The following is a 23,755-nucleotide window of genomic DNA, read 5'->3' on the forward strand; positions in this document are numbered from 1 at the left end:
AAGGAAATATACTCGACTTAGTGCTCACTAATGGAGATAATGTCTCTAATGTCCAGGTGGGCGCCCACCTCAACACCAGTGATCATCAAACGGTATGGTTTAATATCACTAAAAGAATATGGAAAAGAAGCACAAAGACCAGAGTTTTACAGTTCAAAAACACGGACTTTGAGGAAATGGGGAAGTACCTGGAGGAAGAACTAAATGGATGGGAGAATGAGAGAGATGTGGATCAGCAGTGGACCAATCTAAAAGGAGCAATCACCAAGGCAACTACTCTTTATGTTAGAAATGTAAAGAAAAGCAAAAGAAAAATGAAACCTATCTGGTTCTCAAAGGAGGTGGCTGACAAAATTAAAGCTAAAAGAACAGCATTCAAGAAATATAAAAGATCCCAAAGGGAGGAGCACAAAGAGGAATATTTGATTCAACCGAGGGAGACGAAGAAATTAATCAAGTTGGCAAAAAGTCAAGCGGAAGAGAGGATTGCCAAGGAGATAAAAAATGGTGACAAAACATTTTTCAGATACATCAGCAAAAAGAGAAAAGTCCATAGTGGTATAGTGAAATTGAAAGGTGGAAATGATCAATGTGTGGAGAGAGACGAAGAAATGGCAGAAATATTAAATGAATATTTCAGCTCTGTGTTCACTAAAGAAGACCCTGGAGAAGGACCATTTCTACACAAGAAGCTGGAGGGAAGCGGAATAGATGAAAATCATTTTACAGTAGAAAATGTATGGGAAGAGCTAAAGAATCTGAAAGTGGACAAAGCCATGGGGCCTGATGGGATTCATACAAGGATTCTGAGGGAGCTCAGAAATGTGCTGGCGGGTCCGCTGTGTGACCTGTTCAATAGATCCCTAGAAACGGGAGTGGTGCCGAGTGATTGGAGAAGAGCGGTGGTGGTCCCGCTTCACAAGAGTGGGAACAGAGAAGAGGCTGGTAACTACAGACCGGTTAGCCTCACTTCGGTGGTGGGAAAAGTAATGGAGTCACTGTTGAAAGAGAGAATAGTGAACTATCTACAGTCCGGAGAATTGATAGACCAGAGGCAGCATGGATTCACCAGGGGAAGATCCTGTCAGACAAATCTGATTGACTTTTTCGACTGGGTAACCAAGGAATTGGATCAAGGAAGAGCGCTCGATGTCATCTACTTGGATTTCAGCAAAGCTTTTGATACGGTTCCGCATAGGAGACTGGTGAACAAAACGAGAAGCTTAGGAGTGAGTGCCGAAATGGTGACCTGGATTGCAAACTGGTTGACGGACAGAAGACAATGCGTGATGGTAAATGGAACTTTCTCTGAAGAGAGAGCGGTTTTAAGTGGTGTACCGCAAGGATCGGTGTTGGGACCGGTCCTGTTCAATATCTTTGTGAGTGACATTGCGGACGGGATAGAAGGTAAGGTTTGTCTTTTTGCGGATGACACTAAGATCTGCAACAGAGTGGACACGCCGGAAGGAGTGGAGAGAATGAGACAGGATTTAAGGAAGCTGGAAGAGTGGTCGAAGATATGGCAGCTGAGATTCAATGCCAAGAAGTGCAAAGTCATGCATATGGGGAGTGGAAATCCGAATGAACTGTATTCGATGGGGGGGGGAAAGGCTGATGTGCACGGAGCAAGAGAGAGACCTTGGGGTGATAGTGTCTAATGATATGAAGTCCGCGAAACAATGCGACAAGGCGATAGCAAAAGCCAGAAGAATGCTGGGATGCATAGAGAGAGGAATATCAAGTAAGAAAAGGGAAGTGATTATCCCCTTGTACAGGTCCTTGGTGAGGCCTCACCTGGAGTACTGTGTTCAATTCTGGAGACCGTATCTACAAAGAGACAAGGATAAGATGGAAGCGGTACAGAGAAGGGCGACCAGGAAGGTGGAGGGTCTTCATCGGTTGACATACGAGGAGAGATTGAAGAATCTAAATATGTACACCCTGGAGGAAAGGAGGAGCAGGGGTGATATGATTCAAACTTTCAGATACTTGAAAAACTTTAACGATCCAAAGACAACGACAAACCTTTTCTGTCAGAAAAAAATCAGCAGAACCAGAGGTCACGAGCTGAGGCTCCAAGGAGGAAGACTAAGAACCAATCTCAGGAAGTATTTCTTCACGGAGAGAGTGGTGGATGCCTGGAATGCCCTTCCGGAGGAAGTGGTGAGGTCCAAAACTGTGAAGCACTTCAAAGGGGCGTGGGATAAACATTGTGGATCCATCAGGTCCAGAGGACGCGTATAAAGACCAGGTAACAAAACACTGCACGGAGCGGCAGTAGCCACAGAGGCATTCACGGAGCGGGATGCCAGTGGCCAGTGGTAGGTGTTCCACCTTCACGGAGCGGAAGGATGGAGGGCTGCCATCTCCCAATTAAATTAAAAAAAACAAAACAGGGATGGGATCCAGCAGGTCTAGAGGACGCATATAAAGAGCAGGTAGTAAAACACTGCACGGAGCGGCAGTAGCCACAGAGGCATTCACGGAGCGGGATGCCAGTGGTAGGTGTCCACCTTCACGGAGCGGAAGGATGGAGGGCAGCCATCTCCCAATTAAAAAACAAAAAAAGAAGAAAAAACAGGGATGGGTTCATGGGCTTATAGGTATTACCAATTATTAGGCTTTTCAATATTTGATGATAGTTAATGTGACTTTCAAGGCATACTTCACTTTCAATGCATATCCAGCATAGCTCCCTGCTTCAACAACAGGGGAGAAGAAAAACTAATACTTCACACATATCTAGCATTGCCCTCTGCTTCATGGCAGAGAGCTATGCTGCCGCTTACCCAACTAATCAAACTTAATATTTCACTTGGAAGCAGCTCCATCACTGCTGTCTGCATTAGTGGTGGGGGTGAAAGGGAATTGGAACATAGGGTTACTAAGAGCCAAGAGAAACAGATAAGTATGAGAAAAAAGAAGTGTGAAGCTTGCTGGGCAGACTGGATGGACCGATTGGTCGTCTTCTGCCGTCATTTCTATGTTTCTATGTTTCCTCCCACCCCCCCTCCCCCGAGCACAAATGGTAGCTGCAGCAGCCTCCTCCTCCAGCCTCCAAAGGCCAAGAGAGAAGAATCCCATCGGCTGCGGGAGGCTCATGCTGCTGTCTCCTTTCCCGATTATCGTCTGCTTTGATTGCTCGGGGGCTGATGCTGCTGCCGCCGCTGCTACTTTTCCATGCGGCACGGCCTTTCTCCTTCCCGCGCACCGCTCTGTGTATCACTTCCTGTTCCGGGTCAGGGGGGGGGGGGCAGGCGCGGGAAGAAGAAAAGGCCAGCCGCGTGTGCCACAGCTTCTTGCACCGCTGCCGTTCCCACTGGGCTTGAACGAGCTGATAGCCCGGCGGCAACGGCACCAGGGAAGGAAGAGCAGCGGGAGAGACCGGGAGCACGCAACACATTTGCCGGTGCTTGGCGGCGCCATGGACCGGCAAAAAAACCCCAACAACCCGCTCCTGGTCCACGGACCGGTGGTTGGGGACCCCTGTTTTAGAAGATCTGATCATTTATTCATTCCTTTTTCAGGTTGTAATGGGGAATGCAGCTTCTAAAGCAGCTATTACAAGATGGATTAAAGAAGTGGTTGCAACAGCTTACATTTCATGAGGATTGGTGGTCCCAGAGGGGCTACAAGTATATTCTTTGAAAGGTCTGGCAACTTCATGAGCATAGAAGCACAGTCCCTGTTGCAGACATTTGCAAGGTGGCCACATGGTCGTCATTGCACAATTTCTCTAAGCACTATTGGATGGATATACAAACTAAAGAATTTGCCTCTTTTAGGGCATGAGTCTTGAGTCCAGGATTATCTGGCTCCTTCCCAGTGTAATAATTGCTTGGGTAAATCCCAGGTGTGTGGACTGTAATGGTGAGACGATAAGGAAGAAAAACTTAGGCATCTTACCTGATAATTTTCTTTCCTTGAGTCTTACCAGACCAGTCCAGAATCCTGCCACATAGGCTCATTCTTCCAGATATTTCTTTTCCTTTAGCACTTACAAGACCTAGTTAAAAGAAGTGTCTAGTTTGTTCTCCCTTGTTTGTAAAGAGGGATAAGTTAATATTTTATTGCTTAGATAGAATTATTCTGAACTGCCACAGGCTTCACAGTACTCTATAAGGGGAAATCAGAATCTTCTCTATCCATCTGCTAGCAGGAGAGTTAAACCCAGGTGTACTGGATAGGTCTGATAGACTCAAGGAAAGAAAATTAGCATGTAAGAAACCTAATATTTCCATCACTTATGTCATCTGGAGATATGTGCTTAAATTGTCTCTGTATCCTAAGCAATGAAAAAAAGAGACCACTTTTGTATACTCAGTTACTATGAAATATTATTTACCCTGTACATGTTAATTTCAGAGACTGATTGGTTTTGCAGGTTTCCATTGTTAATAAATTTACTCCTAGTTAATCTTTGCTGAAGCTAAGAGATGGCAAAATTTAATTCTCATTCATATTAACTGAGTTGATGTGGCTTTATTTCAGTGATGTCAGGGATGCTGCTTTACTAAACTTTGGAAGGCAGTAAACTGGCTTCCAAACAAATAAATAAAAATATATATATAAATAAGTGATTTTGAAATTTTTTTTTTTTTTAGATACGACAAGAAGCAATGCATACATTATGCTCTGCACCCCCATCTGATGTGCTAAACTGTGAAAGCTGGATTACACTTCGTAAAAACCTCACAGTATCTCTTGGAGATCCTGATTCAGTATTTACTGTAAGGAGACTTTTATATTTATTTATTTTATTTATTTATTTAAGAGTTTTTATATACCGTCATTAAGTTATTCATCATCATAACGGTTTACAAAAGGGCACCAGTAAAAAAAAATATGGGTTGTACTTTACATAGGTGGTGCCAGTAGTATTCGGTAACAATAAGGCGTTTATTAGGGGGATTAAGTGTTTCATAGCAATATGTCCTGAAGGTTGCCTACAGTTAAAAAAAAATGTTGAAATAATTCAGTAAGGATTTAGAAAATTTTATATATTTAGCATAAATGCAATCTAGCAATTGCACATTAACTTGCAGTATGTGAAGGGAGGATCATTTTCAAAAGCATTTCTACAGATAAAATGTTGCACTCTCTATTTAGCTTGTTTGATGCTAGGTAGAGAGTACATTGTTCAAATCAACTCCTCTTGTACATTTCATCAATTGAAATGACAGAAAATCATGTGTACTTTCCTGTTTGTACTGCCTACTATGTATGTAACCCCCCCAAACTACCCCACCACCCCAAACCTCACTCCGAGTTTAAAAGTACCCCCTCTTACAGTGGTGTAAATAGAGAGTGACATATTGATGCCTATGTAAAGGCACTCTTTCTCTCATTGCGCCTTGTGGAAATTACCTGTGCGATGGGGGAGCAGGGAAATTAGTGGGCACTATTTCTGCAATATTTATAGCATTTTGATAAATCTAGGGGTATATAATATAAGAAAAGTAGAACATGCACAGAAAAATGACATTGCAGGATTGCCACCTCACCCAGGTCAATCCAAGCAGGCTGATTAAGTCCTACTTTTGTCTCATTGCATGCCAATAACTGTTATTTTGGGGATATCTAAGAAAAGTAGGGATACCTTCTCCATACATGCAATGGTGCAATACCATGACTTGATCAGCCTTTTTGGGCTGACCTGAATGATCGTCCTTCCTAATTACAACCATTGCTAAACTCCCGCAGTCCTAAGTTTTGGAGGCCTGGAGGAAGAACAAGCAGCCATGCAAACAACCGCTGCCAGCAGCTTCTTCTCCCTTGCACCTTCCCCGAGGCCAGCCTAGCCCAGAGAGTAGTTTATAAGGTACACATCTTGTCAAAACCTTGTTTTAACAGGAGGCCTCACCCTCTTCTGGGTCAAACCCCTCCCACTGACCCCTCTCTTAGCCAATTAGTGTCTACTTCTGGGTTAAGCCCTGCCCCTTTTCGCACCCTAGCCCTGCCTCTTCATTGACATCTGTCATAGCCCTGTCCACTCTGTGCCCCTTTTTGTCCCTTTTTGATGATGTCACTTCCGGTTGCGCCCCCTGTCTGGCCTTGTGGAGAGTGCAGATCGGAACCGGAAATATGTTTTTCAAGGTGGCCGTAAATGCTTGGAGACAGGAAATGACATGCTTCCAAGATTGCAGATGTTGTGGTGGAGTCGAAAAGGAACCGGAAATAATGTTATGATTGCGTATGTGCAGTAAAACTAAAACAAAGCACACTGGAATTGTGCTGTTGTGAACTATGCTGAGGGTAGCCATCTTGGAATGACATCACAGACCAAGACATCATCTCTGCTCATTCTTAGATCTTTTGTTTACAAGGAGAAAGCATGGAGGGCAGCCATGTTGGAAGGCATGAGCATGCTCAGTAAGCAACTTCTGTTTTCTGTCATTAAACTAAAAATAGAAAATCCTTTTGTTTCCTGTCTATAGCAGGATGAATTTAGCCATGCTGTCCTGGGATCTGTCAGTCAGGTCCGGGAGGCGGAGCTTGTTAAGCAGAGGTTAGTTTTTTGTTCCCCCTGCGGCTGCGCGTGTGTTCCTGTGCAGGAAGTAACAGATTCTCCTCAGTCTGTTCTTTCCGTGCGCGGGATCGCACGCGGAGCCATATTTCTCCTCAACATGTCCAAATCGGGATTCAAGAGGTGTCACTGCGGCAAGGTAATGTCGGTCACGGATGGCCATGACCGATGTTACCGCTGCCTCGGCGTCACCCACGACGTAGAAGATTGCGAATTTTGTGCCCGTATGTCCCCCAGGGCTAAAAAACAACGGGCCTATCGTTTAAAAGAATTGTTGAGCCTGTCGGACCCGTCGGAGGCCCATTCTTCACCGGGCCCGGTGAAGAAATCTTCCCACCCTGTTCGGAGGGCTGCCTCATGGGACACTTCCAGGCCGAGAGAAACAGTGGAGAGACAGGTACCTGGGGAGCAGGGCTCTGACTTTCCCGATCGAAATCGCCCGTCTATCCGACCCGAGAGGGATCCGGGGAACACAGTGCTTCAGTGCAGGGCTTGAGAAAATCGCTGCGCCATAAGGCGCCGAAAAGGCCCAGACACGGCGCGGAGAGGGTGGCGCCATACAAGGAAACGGCGCCACACCATTCGGAGCCGCCGCAACATGGCAGGACACCACCACAGTCGGTGCCTATGCCATCTGCGCAGGAGACGGCGCAGACACCATCGGCGCAGCAGACAGCGCCGACACCATCATCATTGACACGCAAGACGGCGCCGACACCATAATCATCGACGCGCAAGACGGCGCCGACACCATTGGCGTGCAAGACGGCGCCAATATCATCTTTTGACGCATAGGATGGCACTGATTCCATTTACACCCAGGGTAACAGGGGCGCCAGTGGATACTGGAGAACTTAGAACACGGGTCACGGTTCCAACGGGACGCAGACCAGATTTATATTCTCTGTCCGGAAAGACCAGGCAGAACCTACCAATGCATGGCCTTAAAACCACGGAAGAGCGTAGGAGACATCATAAGCGTAAACACCATTCCAGGTCACAGTCTACTTCGAGTGAATTGAGACAACAGACATCGGATGCATTGTCTAAGAGGTCTAGACGTACCCATCCTCGGGCCACTCTAATAGGGCACGACCGTAAGCATAGAAGTAGGCATGATTCTGATCGTCATACCGTGCCGCCACGGAACACGGATAAGCAGGTCAGCCCTTCTACCTCCAGATCATCTGTATTTTCCCACCATAGGGTGAGATTACAGCAATCGCCCATATGTCTCACTTCATCTCAGGCATCCAGGTCATCTACAAGCCCTTCGGGGGGTAGAGAAGACACATCCCTACCACTCAAGACACCCGTACCACAGGGCATGAGCAAGCCTACCATGCCTCCGGCAACAAAACAAGCCTTTTGGCAATTATCTCAAACATTGGCAGGTTTCTACGAAACACTAGAAGCTTCCTTTGCAATAGGCAAACCAACTCGGGGATCGACCATCAACCCTACCACTACACCTCAGAGGGACCCACTGAGTGAGCCACCTTCCACCCCGAGAGAAGTGACCCCATTACACTCACCTACACACCCAGACATTTCGGGAGACTCTCCCTCCCCTTCTCGATCACCGTCTTCATCAACTGGTTTTCCATCAGACACACCAGAGCTGCCACAGGAACCATATTCCCCACCGGAGGACCTATCATATCCCAGATTTCTGGAAAAAATGGGTAACATCCTGCAGTTGCAGGTTCAAAAAGAATCTGACCCCAGATCTGAGACTCTGGGGCTTTTAAAGATATTTGATGTTCCGGGCGAACCTACTACACTTCCTTCCCATGATTTACTTCACCAACTACTTCTAAAATCTTGGGAAACCCCTCATTCGTTACAAGCGGTTTCCCGGAAATCGGACATAAAGTTCCAAATCAAGAAAGACCCACCATATGCACTCCCTCACGAAACGGTAGGGCACTGCTCACTTGCCACAGCTGCAATTAGTAACCCCGGTAATCGTTGTCTCTCTCTGTCTCTGGGAAACAGCAGAGTCCATGCCAAACAACCCAAAATAAAATCCCTATTAAGGCCTTCCTGACATGTTGTGAGATTGCCAGCAGTGGGTTTTTTGTTTTTTTTTTCAGTTTCTCTGTAATAATACCCCCAACTTCTCTCTAGTAGGAAAAGTTTAATCACCAGTCTCTTTAACACGCCTGTGCTCTCTGTCAGCAGTACAATGCTGATGGGGATTTCAACCTCCCTCTCCTGCCACTGAAATCCACTGAGTGTGCAGTCCTCAGTAATTCCCTTGGCATTCTCTGTACCCAAAAGGAAGTCTTTATCCTAACTCCCCCACTAGAGCCTACCTCCTCTGGAGCTATTCTGACGTATCCATGAGCTCAGCGTTGTCTTGGGACTCCTCTGCTTCTTGAAACTCCATGGGTTCTGGAGCCAGGTCAGCCGCCTCCCCTTACCGCCCCCAAGAGTGTTCTCCTTCTGATATTTGAGAGTAAGCCCCACCCTCTTCCTGCAACACGTCCTTCCAATCAAACTTGGCTTCATCCCTCCTCCCTGGTTCTCCCAGAACCCAGGACCTTTGGGCTTGGTCCCTCCCTCCTTCCTGAACACTGGGAAACCTGGGACTTGTAGTGTGGGAGAGCTGTTCTGGATTCCTAGGTTTTCTCTGTCTCTGAATAGCTCTTTGCCTTTGCACCCGTGGCGGAGTAGGGACAGCCAGACTTCCACCACAGTCGGGCATTGCGCTCACATAATCTTGGTTTTCCTCTGTGTTAAAATAATGGAAATAACCCTTGCAACCTTCAAAACCCATGGCTCGCGGGAGCTTGCTCAGTTTCATGGGGAGAAAATTCAAAGAATCTATAAATCGAATTCCCAGGGCTTCGACCAGGATTTGTAAAAGTTTACTGCTCTGAGCTAGCAAATACGTCTCCTTTTCCTTTGCAACTGGCTTTCTATAAAATACCCGCCATACCCCTAGAAAGTAGCACATTTAAGACTAATCGTAGAAAATTCTTTTTCACTCAACGCACAATAAAGCTCTGGAATTTGTTGCCAGAGGATGAGGTTAGTGCAGTTAGTGTAGGTGGGTTCAAAAAAGGTTTGGATAAGTTCTTGGAGGAGAAGTCCATTAACTGCTATTAATCAAGTTTACTTGGGTAATAGCCCCTGCTATTAATTGCATCAGTAGCATGGGATCTTCTTAGTGTTTGGGTACTTGCCAGCTTCTTGTGGCCTGGTTTGGCCTCTGTTGGAAACAGGATGCTGGGCTTGATGGACCCTTGGTCTGACCCAGCATGGCAATTTCTTATGTTCTTGTTCTTAATTGTGAGCTATGAAAGTGTACTCTCTGAAGTTTTTGGCAATAAATGTCATACTAAAGGCAAGGGGCTATCCAGGCCCGTAAATTCCCAGTTCTGTTCTTAGTAAAGATACGTGGCAACGATGTAATTGGGCTTGTGCATCTCCATTTCCTGCATACATTTGTAGTTGTAAAATATATACTTTTCTGATGTTTTTGACTTGCCTGTCTTTGTCATGAAACACAGGTGCCTCTTGCCTGTCAACAGCTGTTCACCACACTGCTTACAGCGCTTGCCCTTACACCAGTGTCTCTCTTCTATGTACAATTTGCATTTATTGCACAGTATTTTAGTCAAGCAGTCATCCTCTTTCTTGGCAGCCTGGACCAAGTGTTTGTCTAAACAATCTTTAGAGCGACAATACAACCTGCAGTTAGGACATCTTTATTGCACGCCCACGTTATCTACGCATGTGTTTCCCAAACAAAGGCAGCACAGCCACTTACAATTATGATCGTAACTGTACGGCTTTGACCGAGATACAGTATCTTTGGAGGCAGGCAGGCAGCAAGGAGCAGCCCTGATAAATTGAGGTAGGGTTTGGGGTGGTGGGAATTGCATTGGTACCTACTTTTAGTGTGCTTACAGCCATCTATTTTTCCTTGATTCTCCTTGTCCCTTGATTCTCCTGTGGCCTCCATGCAGCTAACTGAAAACTGGTATTATGTACCTCCATCCTGCTTAACCTACTTATACCATTACTCCTTTGACCTTCCCCACTCTGCCTCAATTCTGGGATCTAGAGTGTCTCCTCCAGCTCCTTCCCTCTGAACTGCCTTACCCTCTCTTGTATCCTCTAACATCAAATTCAGGAAAGGTGTTGGTGTTGACATGGGGACAATGGGAATATGAGGAAAGGGGGTGAGACTAGAGAGCACACAACAAAGAAGGCAATTGCTCTGCTGTTCATGTATATATGTATGTATCTGGGGAGAGAGAATGTTAAAAAAAAATAACAGACTCTAGCCAATAATAGACAAAAAATTAGTACACAAAAAATTGAAGCTAATTGTTAAACAAGTGGAAGACCAAAAACAAATGTTGAGAGCAACTTGACCAGGAATTTTTCTAGGTTGTATATATTTTTTTCAAAAGTTTTATAGCTGTGGTGAGAGATTAATAAATAAATAATCACTGTGCTGTAAGGGCACTTGTTCACATGTGATTCATTTTACAAGGTTCACAACTGCCACTTGCTATAATCAGAGCCTCATCTATTTAATCTCAAATTTTTGTCAACACATTTTTCTGTGCTTAAAACATTTGAAGTGTCTCAGATAATTGTCCCATCTACAGGAATTGACTGCAAATGTTAGCAGAGTCTAAGGGAATGTACTGATATTGTTTTATGAAGTTCCAGAAAGCATTTATAGAATTTGCTTACCATCCTAATTGTTTTTTACTTAATACCCAGACAAGTGTAATTTTTTGTGCATGGTACTAAACAGCAGTGAAATGCACTGTAATAAATCTCTAGGTTTATTGGTCATTCTTATTTTATTATTTTATTTTTTTATTTTTAGGATAAAATTTTGAGATTTTATGCAAGAACATTCTCTTCATCGCCAATAAACATGACAAGAGAAGTTTATACAAGCTTAGGTATGTATATGTTATACATTACTATTATTAAAGAAGCAGTGGTAGTAGCTGAAAATGTAAGGGAGGAAAGGTTAGCATTCATAAACTACAAGAGATCACAGAAAGAGGAAGACAGGCGACAATATCTGGAAAAATTAAGAGAAGCTTGGAAAGTAGGAATGTGGAAATTCAAATAGAAGAAAAAATAGCAAATACAGTAAAACAGGGGGAAATATGTTAGTGATTCAAGGAAGTGCAAAAGTGGCATTGTGAGGCTTAATTATAATGGGGAGGAATATGTAGAGGCTGATAAAGAAAAAGCAAAATTGCTTAACAAATATTAACGTTCGATGTTCACTATGAAAGGGCCTGGAGTAGGACCACATAAAACAAAAATAAGATTGGAAATGAAGTAAACCTCAATCAATTTTCAGAACGCTGTGTTCCTGAGGAGCTAACTATTAAAGTAGATGAGGTGATGGGGCCGGATGGAGTACATCCGAGGGTGCAAAGGGAACTTAGAGATGACCTTTTCATTGCTTCTTTAGAGTCTGGAGTATGTCCAGCGGACTGGAAAAGGGTGGATGTGGTTCCTGTTCATAAAAGTGGAAGTAAGGAGGAGGCTGGGAACTACAGGCCAATTAGTTTGAACTCTGTGGTGTGCTGTTAAAACAGAGGATAGTACAATTTTTGGAATCCAGTGGACTGCAAGATCTAAGGCAGCATGATTTTACTAGAGGTAAATCTTATCAGACAAATCTTATCAATTTCTTTGAGTGACCAGAGTTGGAACAAGGGAAAGTGCTAGACATATTGTACTTGGATTTCAGCAAAGCCTTTGAAACTGTTCTGCACAGAAGACTTATAAATAAATTGTGTGCCCTTGGTATGGATCCTAGGGTTAGAAACTGGCTGAGTGGGAGGCAAAAAAGGGTAGTGAAAAATGGAATTTTTTCTGAGGAGGGGGGTTATAACATTGCAGCTTGCACCATCATTTATCCTCCCCCTTCCCCTTGCAATGCTCCCCCAGTCCCATCCCCCCCACCATGTTGAGTCAATAAAACACTGAACAATGCAATTTTGGGAAAAACAGGTCGCAGCTTTATTGACTAGTAACACAAAAACAACTATCAAGGTACCTGAGTCACATATGGATACTACAAGCCCCAGTCCTGGCATTGAACTGGCCTCCACCATGCCACAGCAAGACAGCCTCACCCCTCTGGCGCCTGGGCCACGCATCTAAGCAAGGGGGCCATCACATCCAGGCCACCCATGCCCATCTGAAATACCAGTACCGTCCTGTAGGACTGCAGTTCAACCAAACCCTGTAATCCACCCATAAATGTCCTAACAACTCAGGAACCCTGCCTCCCCCAGCTGCGGCAATAGATGCATACATCACACATAAATAAAATACTTTCTAACATATACCGCTAACTGTCCAACCTCACATACCTCTTGCCCAACAAAAAAAAAAAGGGGTGGTGGGAGGGGACACGGGCGTTGGCCATAATATGGCAAATGCCACGTGCCGATGGTTTAACAATGGGACTGGGTATCTCGCGATGCATGAGATCAGGCTGTGTGGGCCAAACTCCTCCTCCCTGCGGTTGTCACAACAAGTTCCCTCCCCCTTCACGCCACACCAGTGTCCAAGCTGCTGAAAGACGGTGGGGGAGGGGAGGGGGCTCGGGCTCCCACCATGTTAAAGGGGATTTTTGCGCATGCCGCGCGTAATCCCTCTCTCTCATGGGCAACTTGTACCATTGTTTATCCTCCCCCCCTCCTCCTTGCAACACTCCCCCAGTCCTATTCCCCCCAGCATGTAGAGTCAATAAAACACTGAAGAATGCAATTTTGGGAAAAATAGGCTGCAGCTTTATTGACTTGTAATACAAAAACAACTATCACAGTACCCAAGTCACATACAGATACTACAAGCCCCAGTTCGGGCATCGAACCGGGTCTGCTATGCCATAACAAGACTGCCTCATCCTTCTGGCCCCCCGCCTCGCATATAAGCAAGGGGGTCATCACATCTGGGCAACGCACACCAATCTGAAATATCGGTACCATCCCGAAGGACCTGCAGTTCGGCTAAACTGTGTCATCCACCCGTAAATAGCCTAAAGACTCAGGTACCCAGCCATAGGCCTGGGATAGTGTATGACTTGTTCCAGGCCCCCCACTCCAACTACTGCTGCCTGACCCAACCTATATCCTCCAAAACTCGCTCCAATGCCTCCTGAATAGCATTATTAAATAGGTCATTCCCTATGCCGGACAAAAGTATTTTATCCATCCGGTACAAACCTTCACATAAATCGTCTGCCCATTTGTGCCTTATCTGGTGTCCCCACAACTTCTGTACCTAAATCCCTACCTGCCTATTCACCTTCTTCCTTCCCCTGCCCCCATAACATCTGATCCCTCCACCTGATGCGAGGTATGATGTTTGACCAAATCTGGCCACGCGGGTCAAATCCTTCATCACTGCCAACTCTCTTTTTATCATGTGGATTAACTGCTTGCACGAGTATGCCCCGAGATTGTTACCACCTAAATAGATGACAACAATATCCGGTCTGTCGAACATGGCTAATTTGTGATCTACCGCTGGTAACAGCTGTTCCCACTGCATTCCATGCTTTCCCATGAAAAACGTTGCACACTGCGCAAGGTTAAACCCAAGTGTGTGCCATACGACCTCTCTTGTGCCCGCCTGGCTGCCCAATGGAGAACGAGTGTCCCAAAATCTAGACCATCCTTCGACCTTGTGACAAACCTGCAAAGGAAGGAATTAATGGTTAGCACCAGCCCCGCACAATCTAGGCCTAACATAGAAGTTCACCGCTGATGATTTACAGCCCCCGATCCTGTGGATGTTCTCCAAGTTCAAGCCTGCCTGAGCCGCACTTGTGACCGCCACAATCCTGAAAGAATGTGCGCCATATTCTGTGGGGTCCAACCCAATTTGTACCAGTGCCCTGTGGTGAACAGCAGTAAACTGGTATTTAGTCAAAGGGGCCCCATCCGCATAGACCAACAAATGCATGCCCCTGGCAGGCCTCGCCTGCAGGTAATTAAGTTTTCTAAGGGGACATGTTACTTGCGAATTGACTCGTGTTAGGCGGACCTCCGCTTTTTTTGCTCGCTGATTGTTTTTCGATCAGTGAACTATTATGCTAACATTCTGCACCTGGACATTCCTCGCTAATATTCCATTTGACCCCGTATCCCCTTTGGATGTGGCCTCCAATTCACTCACCCGCAGTGCTGCAAAAATTGCTACAAAAGGTGGCCCTAAATAATCCTGTTTCAAAACCAGACGAGCAAACCTCTGGCAGTGCATGCCATAGAAGGACTAACACTTCATGGGTTATTGGACACCTCTTATCCTCAATTGCTCCCATCTTTCTCCCCCAACCTGCCAGCATCTCCTTGACCATGAAGTTGTCGAGTGGGTCTCCCTAACCCTGAGCTTTCGCAAAGAAGGCGAAACCTGCCAACTGGTTGACTGATGCTCCTCTAGATAATCTGGCGTCCTTGGCCCAAGAAATTGACTTTATCTATATACCTTCTACAGAGCCCCCAACCCACCCCCACCCTCTTAGAAATTCCTACACTCTCCTGTAACCCCTGCAATAGGGGCAACGGACCTCTTCAGTAATTCCCACTCTGTCGTGTTCCAGTTTTACTGAGGGCAAGGTGGTTATATTGCTAATATTTAGAGGGGATTGGGAGGGGAGATGTGGGTTACAGAGTTGGTATGGGTGAAGCCATTTCTCTAGGTGAAGGGTGATTAGCAGAGGTGGGGATGAGGTGGAAGGGAGGGAAGGGAAGGTTAAATGGTATTTATTTATTTTATTTATTTATTATTTATTTGCAGTTTTTATATACCGACATTTGTTTAGTAACCTCACATCGGTTCACAGATAACGGAAACATTGCAGCTATGCGAACTAGAACAAACATATGCAACAGTGCTTTACAATAAACATTTACAATAATCAATAAACTTTACAATAAACTTGTTAAAGAAAATATGCAACAGTGCTTTACAATAAACTTATTTAACGGGGGGTGGGGGGGAGAGGAGGGGTAACAGTGGAAACAATGGAAGGGAAAAATTAAATAATGGTACATAGCAAATTCTCGCTGAACTTATGTCTGTAAATAAATAGAATGAGTTTTATAAAACACAATTGGAAAAGAGAGAAGCTGGGCCTGAGAGAAAGAAATAGGATAGAAGTCTTATGTCCAGTTGAAATACAATAGATATGAGTATTTGCCAATAAGAAGATAGGTGTGGTGAGAGAGAACGGGGATGTACACTTAAGTAAGTTAGTGGGCAAGGCTGTAGGAGTAAGAGAGAAAGGAGAGCGTAAAGTTAAGTATAAGCCTGTAGGAAAAGCCATGTTTTCAGTTTTTGCTTAAATTTTATTGGGCATGTTTCTTGCCGTAGCTCCGGTGTCATTTTGTTCCAGCAGCTCGGCCCTGCTATGGTTATCGCACACTTCCTAGTCGACTCAAGAGTGGTGGTTTTAAGTGCGGGGGTGTGTAGGGTGGCTGCATGTTGTGTTCTAGGGGTTCTGGAGTGTTTGTGGAAGTAAAGATCATTATTGAACCATGTCATGTTTTCATTGTGTAGGGTCTTGTGTATTAGAGATAAGGTTTTGAACATGATTCTCTGCGCAAGTTGAAAAAAAAAAAAGCCATTTTGAAGGGTTAAAGGATCTGAGGTAACGGGGGGGGGGGGGGGGCGGTGCAGGCTGTTAAACCAGGGGGGTTTGGGGGACCTAGCTCAACACTGGACAAACTGGTGAAACTGCTGATGGCGTGGATGCGCACTAGAAATGGGATTTATGCGCCTAGGCATGTGTCCACTTAAAATTAGGTGCACATGTGCATGCGCTCAGGCTGTTTTATAACATGTGTTCATATTTGCATATAAGTTATAAAGTCGCCTCATTCCTGGGTGTACACTGACTCACACGAGCCAATGTGCACCTGCACACCACTTTGAAAATTACCATCCCTGTGTTTTTCAGCACCTCCTACAGTCACTCATTAAACTGATTTATTAATCATTACTGTGCTTTTTCATATTATATTTCCTTATAGTCCATATTATGGAAAAGAGAAAGCACTGATTTTTCTTCTTTTTTATATTTTCAGCCAAGCACTTAGAATTGTTTTTTCTTTCTGGAGAAAATCGGATTCCTTCTTTTTCTTCTGGTGTTGACATAACCAATCCAGACATAGTTCGTTTGCTAAAGAAGGTATATTTGTTTTCTTCATATATTAAAGTTTCTCTTCACTAGTGTTTTGTATGTATGTTCCATGTAAGTTTATCATGGGATTGATATAATGGCCATAACATAGGTATATGCAGCTGAAAAGAACAGGCTCTCTGTGTTACAACATTGATCATCTTTTTGCATTTTGCTTATTTATTTTTTATTTTTAATATCAATAGGTTCGTCTGCTAAATGAGTACCAGAAAGAGGCTCCATCTTTTTGGATCCGCCATCCAGAAAAGTATGTTTCCCTTTAAAAAAAACAAACATGCATTGGAATTTGAAACTCAGGTTGTGATCTGTAACTCAGTGGTCTCTTCCTTTGTGTCCAGCTGACAAGTGTTCACATCGCTAAAATACCTTGGTTGACAGTTTCAGCAGATTGGTAAAATCGTATTGTTGCTCTGTGGACCCCTGGCCGAGACGAGGTTGGCGCTACCTACAGGAGGCCTCCAGTAGGGCCTCGTCGGAGGTAGGTACGCTCAGGGCAGAGACCCAACTGGATCTTTACCAATACCAGCCCTCGTTCCCCGCAGGTTGAGCCCTTGGGTACTGGGGCCGGTTGGACTTAGGTACAGTTCTCCAGATGAAGATGAATCCCATGATGACAACAGGCATAGTTGGGCGTACCAGAGGTCAGGGCAGGTGGCTAGCAGCGAAATCTGGAAGAAGGCCAAAGGTCATGGCAGCCAGCGAACAGGAGAAATCTAAGAACAGGCAGGTAGTCAGGGTAGGCAGCAGACGAGACGAAGTCCAGGAACGTACCAAGGTCCGAACCAGAAGAGCAGTCATGGAGAAGGAAGGACAGGAGCGGGGACTAGGAACATAGAGCAGCATCACGAAGCAACCAGTGACTCTAAAGCAGAGCGGGATCTGTTGCTGAGGCAAGGAACTGATGGTCAGGCAGGTGTTAAATAGCTCCCTAGCCTGACGTCATCGGTCGGGACCATGGGGAGTTTTCCCATTGCTGACCCTTTAAATGGCCGAGAGAGCCGTGCACGCGTGCTTAGAGGGGCCCACATTGGCGGCGTCCTGTGAGGCAGCAGACGCCGAAGAACAGGGCCCAGCAGTACAGGAGCAACCGGGAACTAATGCGGCTGGAGTCGGGGCAGGGGCAGGCCTTCTGCTCCTGATGGCGAGGGTCACTGGCTGCGGAGGTCTTCTGCTGGCGACCACAACACGTATGAATTGCCTTATCTTCAGTAGTAAACTTATCTGAGCAGGAAGGAAGCACCTATGTAGCAGAAATTCACAGTTGCTGGCAGTGTTATATTGTATTTGTTCTTTGGATAAGTAGCAATCTTTGATTTCTCCTGTTGCCAGTCCAGCACTGAATTCATGAGACGCAGGGCCGGCGGAAGCACTAGGCGAACTAGGCGATCGCCTAGGGCGCTGAGCATTAGGGGGCGCCGAGCCGCTGACGGCCAATGGCCGCCGGTGGACGTCATCCCAATGGCAGATACACACAGCAAGAAGATCGCAGGGCCGTGGTACAGGCGCGTCTAAACATGCTGGTGCTCCTCCTCCTTCCTGCCCGCGCGGCCCCGGAAGAAAAATGTTGCCGGAGCCGCGCGGGCAGGAAGGAGGAGAAGCAAGGAGGAGGAGCATCAGCCAATGCAGGAACTTCTCCTCCTTCCTGTCCGCGCGGCCCCGGAAGAAAAATGTTGCCGGAGCCGCGCGGGCAGGAAGGAGGAGGAGGAGGAGCATCAGCCAATGCAGGAACTTCTCCTCCTTCCTGCCCGCGCGGCCCCGGAAGAAAAATGTTGCCGGAGCCGCGCGGGCAGGAAGGAGGAGGAGGAGCATCAGCCAATGCAGGAACTTCTCCTCCTTCCTGCCCGCGCGGCCCCGGAAGAAAAATGTTGCCGGAGCCGCGCGGGCAGGAAAGAGGAGGAGCATCAGCCGCGTGCCGGAAGGAGGAGGAGCAGCATCTGCCACGTTCAGAAGAGGATCAGCGCGGCTCGAGAAGACCGGGGCCGCTGCAGAGCCCATCCTGCAGTGGCCCGTGAAGAGGAGGCCCAGAGGTGAGAGAGAGAGACTGAGGGTTTGTACAGTGTGTATGTGTGCGTGTATGAGATGAGTTGAGAGACTGTGTGTGTGTGTGGGAGTGAAGACCTGAATGTTTGCAGAGACAGCATGGGAGAGCCTTTGTGTGTGTGAGAGACAGCATGTGGTAGTGAGAGCCTGTGCTTGAGCAAGACAGCATGTGGGAGTGAGAGAGAGCCTGTGTGTGTGTGTGTGTCAGTCAGCATGTGACAGTGAGAGCCCGTGTGTAGGAATGATTGTATGAGAGAGAGCATGTGACAGTGAGAGCCTGTGCTTGAGCAGGACAGCATGTGGGAGTGAGAGAGAGCCTGTGTGTGTGAGTCAGCATGTGACAGTGAGAGCCTGTGTGTAGGAATGATTGTATGAGAGAGAGCATGTGACAGTGAGAACCTGTGCTTGAGCAAGACAGCATGTGGGAGTGAGAGTTAGACAGCATGTGCAAGAGAGAGACTGTGTATAAATGATTGTATGAGGGACAGCATGTGAGAATGAGTGCCTGTGTATGTGAGAGAGAGAAAGCATGTGAGAATGAGAACCTGACCGTGTGTTTGAGGGAAGCAGACAGATGGAGAGAAAATAAATATGTTATAAAAGGAATTGGCAAAAAAATAAGAAAGGGAAGGTGGAAAAAAAAAAGCCTGTGACCAACCGATTAGAAAACTAAGATCAGACAGCAAATGTAAAAAGAAATAAATTACTTTTTACTGATTGGAACATGTAATCTTTGGGAATGTGCAAGAGTAGCACTTTCTCTATGCAGATCTCACAATGTACGAGATCAGCATAGAGGAACTGGAAGCCCATGGGGCCTGCACAGAGGAGGCAGCAGAATGGGCTTCAGTGCCAATAGCAGCAATCAGCACCTCCGCAATAGCCATACAGCGGCAGTGACAGTGGCAGCAGAAGAATGAGAGAGGCTCTGAGGTTGCTGGCAAAAGAAAGAGAGGGGGTCTCTGCCTTTAGTGTGTGCATGTGTATGAATGGGAGTCTGCCTGGGGGTGTATGTGTGTGAATGCATGGGTGCCTGCCTGAGGGTGTGTCTGTGAATGAGAATGTATGGGTGTCTTCCTGGGGTTTGTATGTGTGAGAATAGGTGCCTGCCTGTTTGTGGTGTATGGGTGTGTGTGAGAATAAATTGGTGCCTGCCTGGGGGTCTGTGTGTGTGAGAATGAATGTGTGCATGCCTGGGGGATGGGGAGGGAGTGGTGTGAAAATGAATGGGAGCCTGCCTGGGGTTCAGTGTGAGAATGACTAGGAGCTTGCCTGTGTGTGTGTGTGTGTGAGAACGAGTGGGAGCTTGCCTGGGAGTGTGTGTTTGTGTGTATGTGAGGGAGCCAGCGAGAGTGAGAGCATGAGTGTGTATGAGAAAACCCAGGGGAGTAAGAGTTTGTGTGGGGGTGTGTGTGGAGGGGGAGAGAGTGCCTTAGAGCCTGAGTGTGTCAGTGTCTGTGAGAGCGAGAGGTTATGGTTGGGTATAAGAGCATGAATGTGTATGTATGTGACAGTGTATGTGTGAGAGAGAATGGACATGTGAGTATGTGTGAGAGAGAGAGGATAACCTCCTAATCCTCGACAATATCAGGGTGACTGGAAATCAAGAGCTCCCATGTATGGACAGCAGGGGCTTTTTAAAATCCTTATTAATTTTAATTATTGTGTGTTATTTGATATATGTACTGTTTTGAAATATTTTATTGGTGTTTGGGAAATTGTAAAAAATGTATATGATTTTAATTAATAGAAATTCTATTTATCAGTAGTTTTAAAATATTTTATTAGTATGGTTTTACTATTATAACTGATGCTTTGTTTCTTGATTTTATTTGTTTTATGAGGAATGGTGGTTCTGTTTTTCCATTATTAATACACAGAGTCTGGCTTCTTGGGGTTTCCATTCCAGTTTTTGTCTAATTTGTGCTCCTTTATTTTGTATTCTGTATTTGGTGAGGGTCTGTCTCTGCTCTGTGTGTGTGACCACGATGAGAGATTCTGCTAGCATGTAGTGTCTGTATAGGGATCTATAGCAATCGGGTTTGTTTTGTTTCCTCAGTAGGTGGTGTATTGTTATCCCAGGACCCAGTGTAATATTTACCCTTGCTTTTTCACAGGTTTATTATTGTTTGAATCCTTGGTGTTATTACTGTTATGTTATGATGGGATTGCAGTATAGATTTTGGGTGTCTCTTTTGCGGTGCTTTATGTTAGTTCACAATGTGTCTGGCAGTGGAAGGTGTTTGTGCTGCTGTTACTGTGAGGTAACACCAGAATTTGAAAATATCTTTTAGTATGATGAGCTGTAAGGGAAACATCCAAGCTCCATTGTTTGGGGGAATTTCAGTGGATGCACAGAGATACAGAACTGGAGGTGCAGGATTTGTATTGACATTCTGTCCCTTCCTATATATTCCAGACTTCATTCTCATAATCATATAGAATTAGTTGAATGAGGCTATCAAATAATTTTATAGTAGTTTTACTAGAAGTGTGAAACTGGCCAGCTTTTTAAAATAATGCAGAGGACCCTTTGGACTTTTTTTAACAACACTTTTTTTTATAACCAATTTTAAAGCAGGATCCATGCTATAGAGGTGGGTGTGATGAAGAAATGTCATTTTGGCTCCCCCCCCACCCAAAACAAATTCTTCTGTCTAGAGATGCCACTGATTTTCTGTGGCACACAAATGCATTGGCCCCTGGGCGCTGGAGACCCTTGGTGCGCCACTGGATGCGAGCCATATGGGGCCGCAAGTGGTGGCAAAGAGGAGTGGAGATTTGGCGGGCCGCAAGCAGTGCCCAATCTGCTCGCGACCCAGAAAACCCCAGTCAGCGGGCGTGATTGAGAATGAGGTAGGAGTCGGGGCCGAGACCGGGGGGGGGGGGGCGCAAGGAAGAAGGCTCGCCTAGGGCGCCAAATCCCCTTGCACCGGCCCTGATGAGACGATATATTGTATATTTTTCACCTAAGAAAGGAGGCATGAAGGGTATCTCAAAACTAATCAAATATTGTAATCCAGATAATATATTGTAATTATTGTATGCTTTAATATATGCATATCTACTTTTTTCTGTAACTTGTTTATGTACTTCATTATATTTGTGCTTTGCTTTAATTTGGTGTCTTCTTAATTTTTTTTATTTAGTACTAACTTCAAGCAGTAGTTATATATAAAAAAAGAAACCCCAAAATGTTAACTAATTAAGTTGTCATTTAAAACATAGTTTCTTTATATCATTCTGTTTATTTTATTAACATTTTTTTTGAAAACACCTCCCATAAAGTCATTTCCACCTTCTTGCATCTAAGTAACTATGCTGTGCTGATACAAATAAAAATCCTATGTAAAAATCATAAGCATGATTCTCCATCGACAAGCAGGGTTAATTAGCCATGAAACACAGGTGATGTCATCTTCATTAGAGCTTTTACTGAGCATGCCTCATGAGTCCTCAGTCATTTTTTTGTCCTAGCTTCTGCATGGATGTGACCCTTTTTCTCTCTCTCTCTCTCATTCTCTGTTTTTTGATGCTTTATACTTCTTAATATTTTTCTTTTCAAACTCCCTTTGTGTTGTCTTGCTGCTTTGGCAGCTCTTCAGCAGCATTTTTCAGTGCTACAAAAAAAGAAATAAGGATGCCCAGTGCCAAGAAGGACACCTCCAATAGCATCAAGGACTGTGATGTGGCTGTAAGATGTCCATTACCAATAGCCATTATATTTGTTACAAATGCTTGGGTCCAGACAATGACTGTGACCAGATGTCACAAAGGTCGCAGGCAACAGGGCCTGGAAGATGGAAGAACTTCACAGGTGGTGAAAGGTCAGAGTGGTTCCTACTCTCAGAGCAGGGTTTCCTCAGGCTCTCTTTGTGCTAAGTCAAGCAGGACCTCCTTGAGAAAAACTCCCCCATCTATGGTGCCAGTTCCCAGATCAGCCACAGTGCATGGGTCGAACAAGATGTAAAATTGTCATGAGCAGGGGTCTGTGAGCCCTGCGACGCAGACCCTGTGAGACTCCTAGTACACAAGAAGAAGGGCCGTGCATCGGTGCTAGTAGTGCAGTCAGCACAAGACAGCACTGCTGAAGTTTGCATTGCACCAGGCCTCACTCCTTTCTTTCCATTTGTGCATTGGGCCTTTAGTTTGTCACTGCTCCATCCTTCAGAACTGTCAATATTCCTAATCCCAGCATAATTAGTGCACTGGTCCCAGCACCATTAGTGTGCTTGAGGCAGGAACAATTTTTTGGGGGGTGCCCTGGATATGAATCATCACAATTATCCATTGTCAAATACATGAGGGTCACATAAGAACTACATTATATCGGAAACTCACCGACTGCCAACATATACAGTACCTACATGCCTCCAGCTTCCACTTACCCTCTACCACTATGTCCATTGTCTACAGTCATGCCCTACGGTACAATCGTATTTGTTCTGACACCTTGGGCAAGGCCATCCTGGCCTACCGACAGTCCCCCAACCTCAAATGGATGCTCACCAGCAAACACAAATTGTACAACAATGATACCAGCTCAGGTACCAGACCCTGCCAGAAATCCAGATGCCAACTCTATTCACATTTTAACCCAGGCAACACCATCACAGGACCCAACAACATAAACTACAACATCTAGGGCTCATTAATCTGCTCTTCTTGCAATGTAATATATGCCATCACCTGCCAGCACTTTCCCTCTGCTGCTTCACTGGGCAAACAGGTCAGTCGCTAAGGAAAAGAATAAATGGACATAAATCTGACATTATAAATGACAACATTTTGAAACCAGTAGGTGAACATTTGTCCTTCCAGGACACTCGCTATCTCACCTTAAAGTTGCCATTATCTTAAAAAGGAACTTCAAAGGAATTCTCCAGCATGAAACAGCTGAATTGGATCTCATCAAAAAATTTAACACCATTAACCTAGGTCTGAACAGAGACAATGGCTTCATGGCACACTACAACTAT

The 23,755-nt window shown here is 45.4% G+C and overlaps 1 protein-coding gene across 3 annotated transcripts in view; it reads left to right on the forward strand.

Annotated features, from left to right (window-relative positions):
- TBC1D32 (TBC1 domain family member 32) overlaps positions 1-23,755 on the forward strand; it is a 661,976-nt gene that overhangs the window by 102,548 nt on the left and 535,673 nt on the right. For all 3 annotated transcript variants that reach the window (XM_029596414.1, XM_029596412.1, XM_029596413.1), the window contains 4 exons: positions 4,605-4,730; positions 11,382-11,460; positions 16,621-16,724; positions 16,922-16,983. In XM_029596414.1, coding sequence (XP_029452274.1) covers positions 4,605-4,730; positions 11,382-11,460; positions 16,621-16,724; positions 16,922-16,983 — 371 coding nt within the window. The remainder of the gene's footprint in view (positions 1-4,604; positions 4,731-11,381; positions 11,461-16,620; positions 16,725-16,921; positions 16,984-23,755) is intronic.

The sequence above is a fragment of the Rhinatrema bivittatum genome, chromosome 3, assembly GCF_901001135.1.
Source record: "Rhinatrema bivittatum chromosome 3, aRhiBiv1.1, whole genome shotgun sequence".
Lineage (NCBI taxonomy): Eukaryota > Metazoa > Chordata > Amphibia > Gymnophiona > Rhinatrematidae > Rhinatrema > Rhinatrema bivittatum.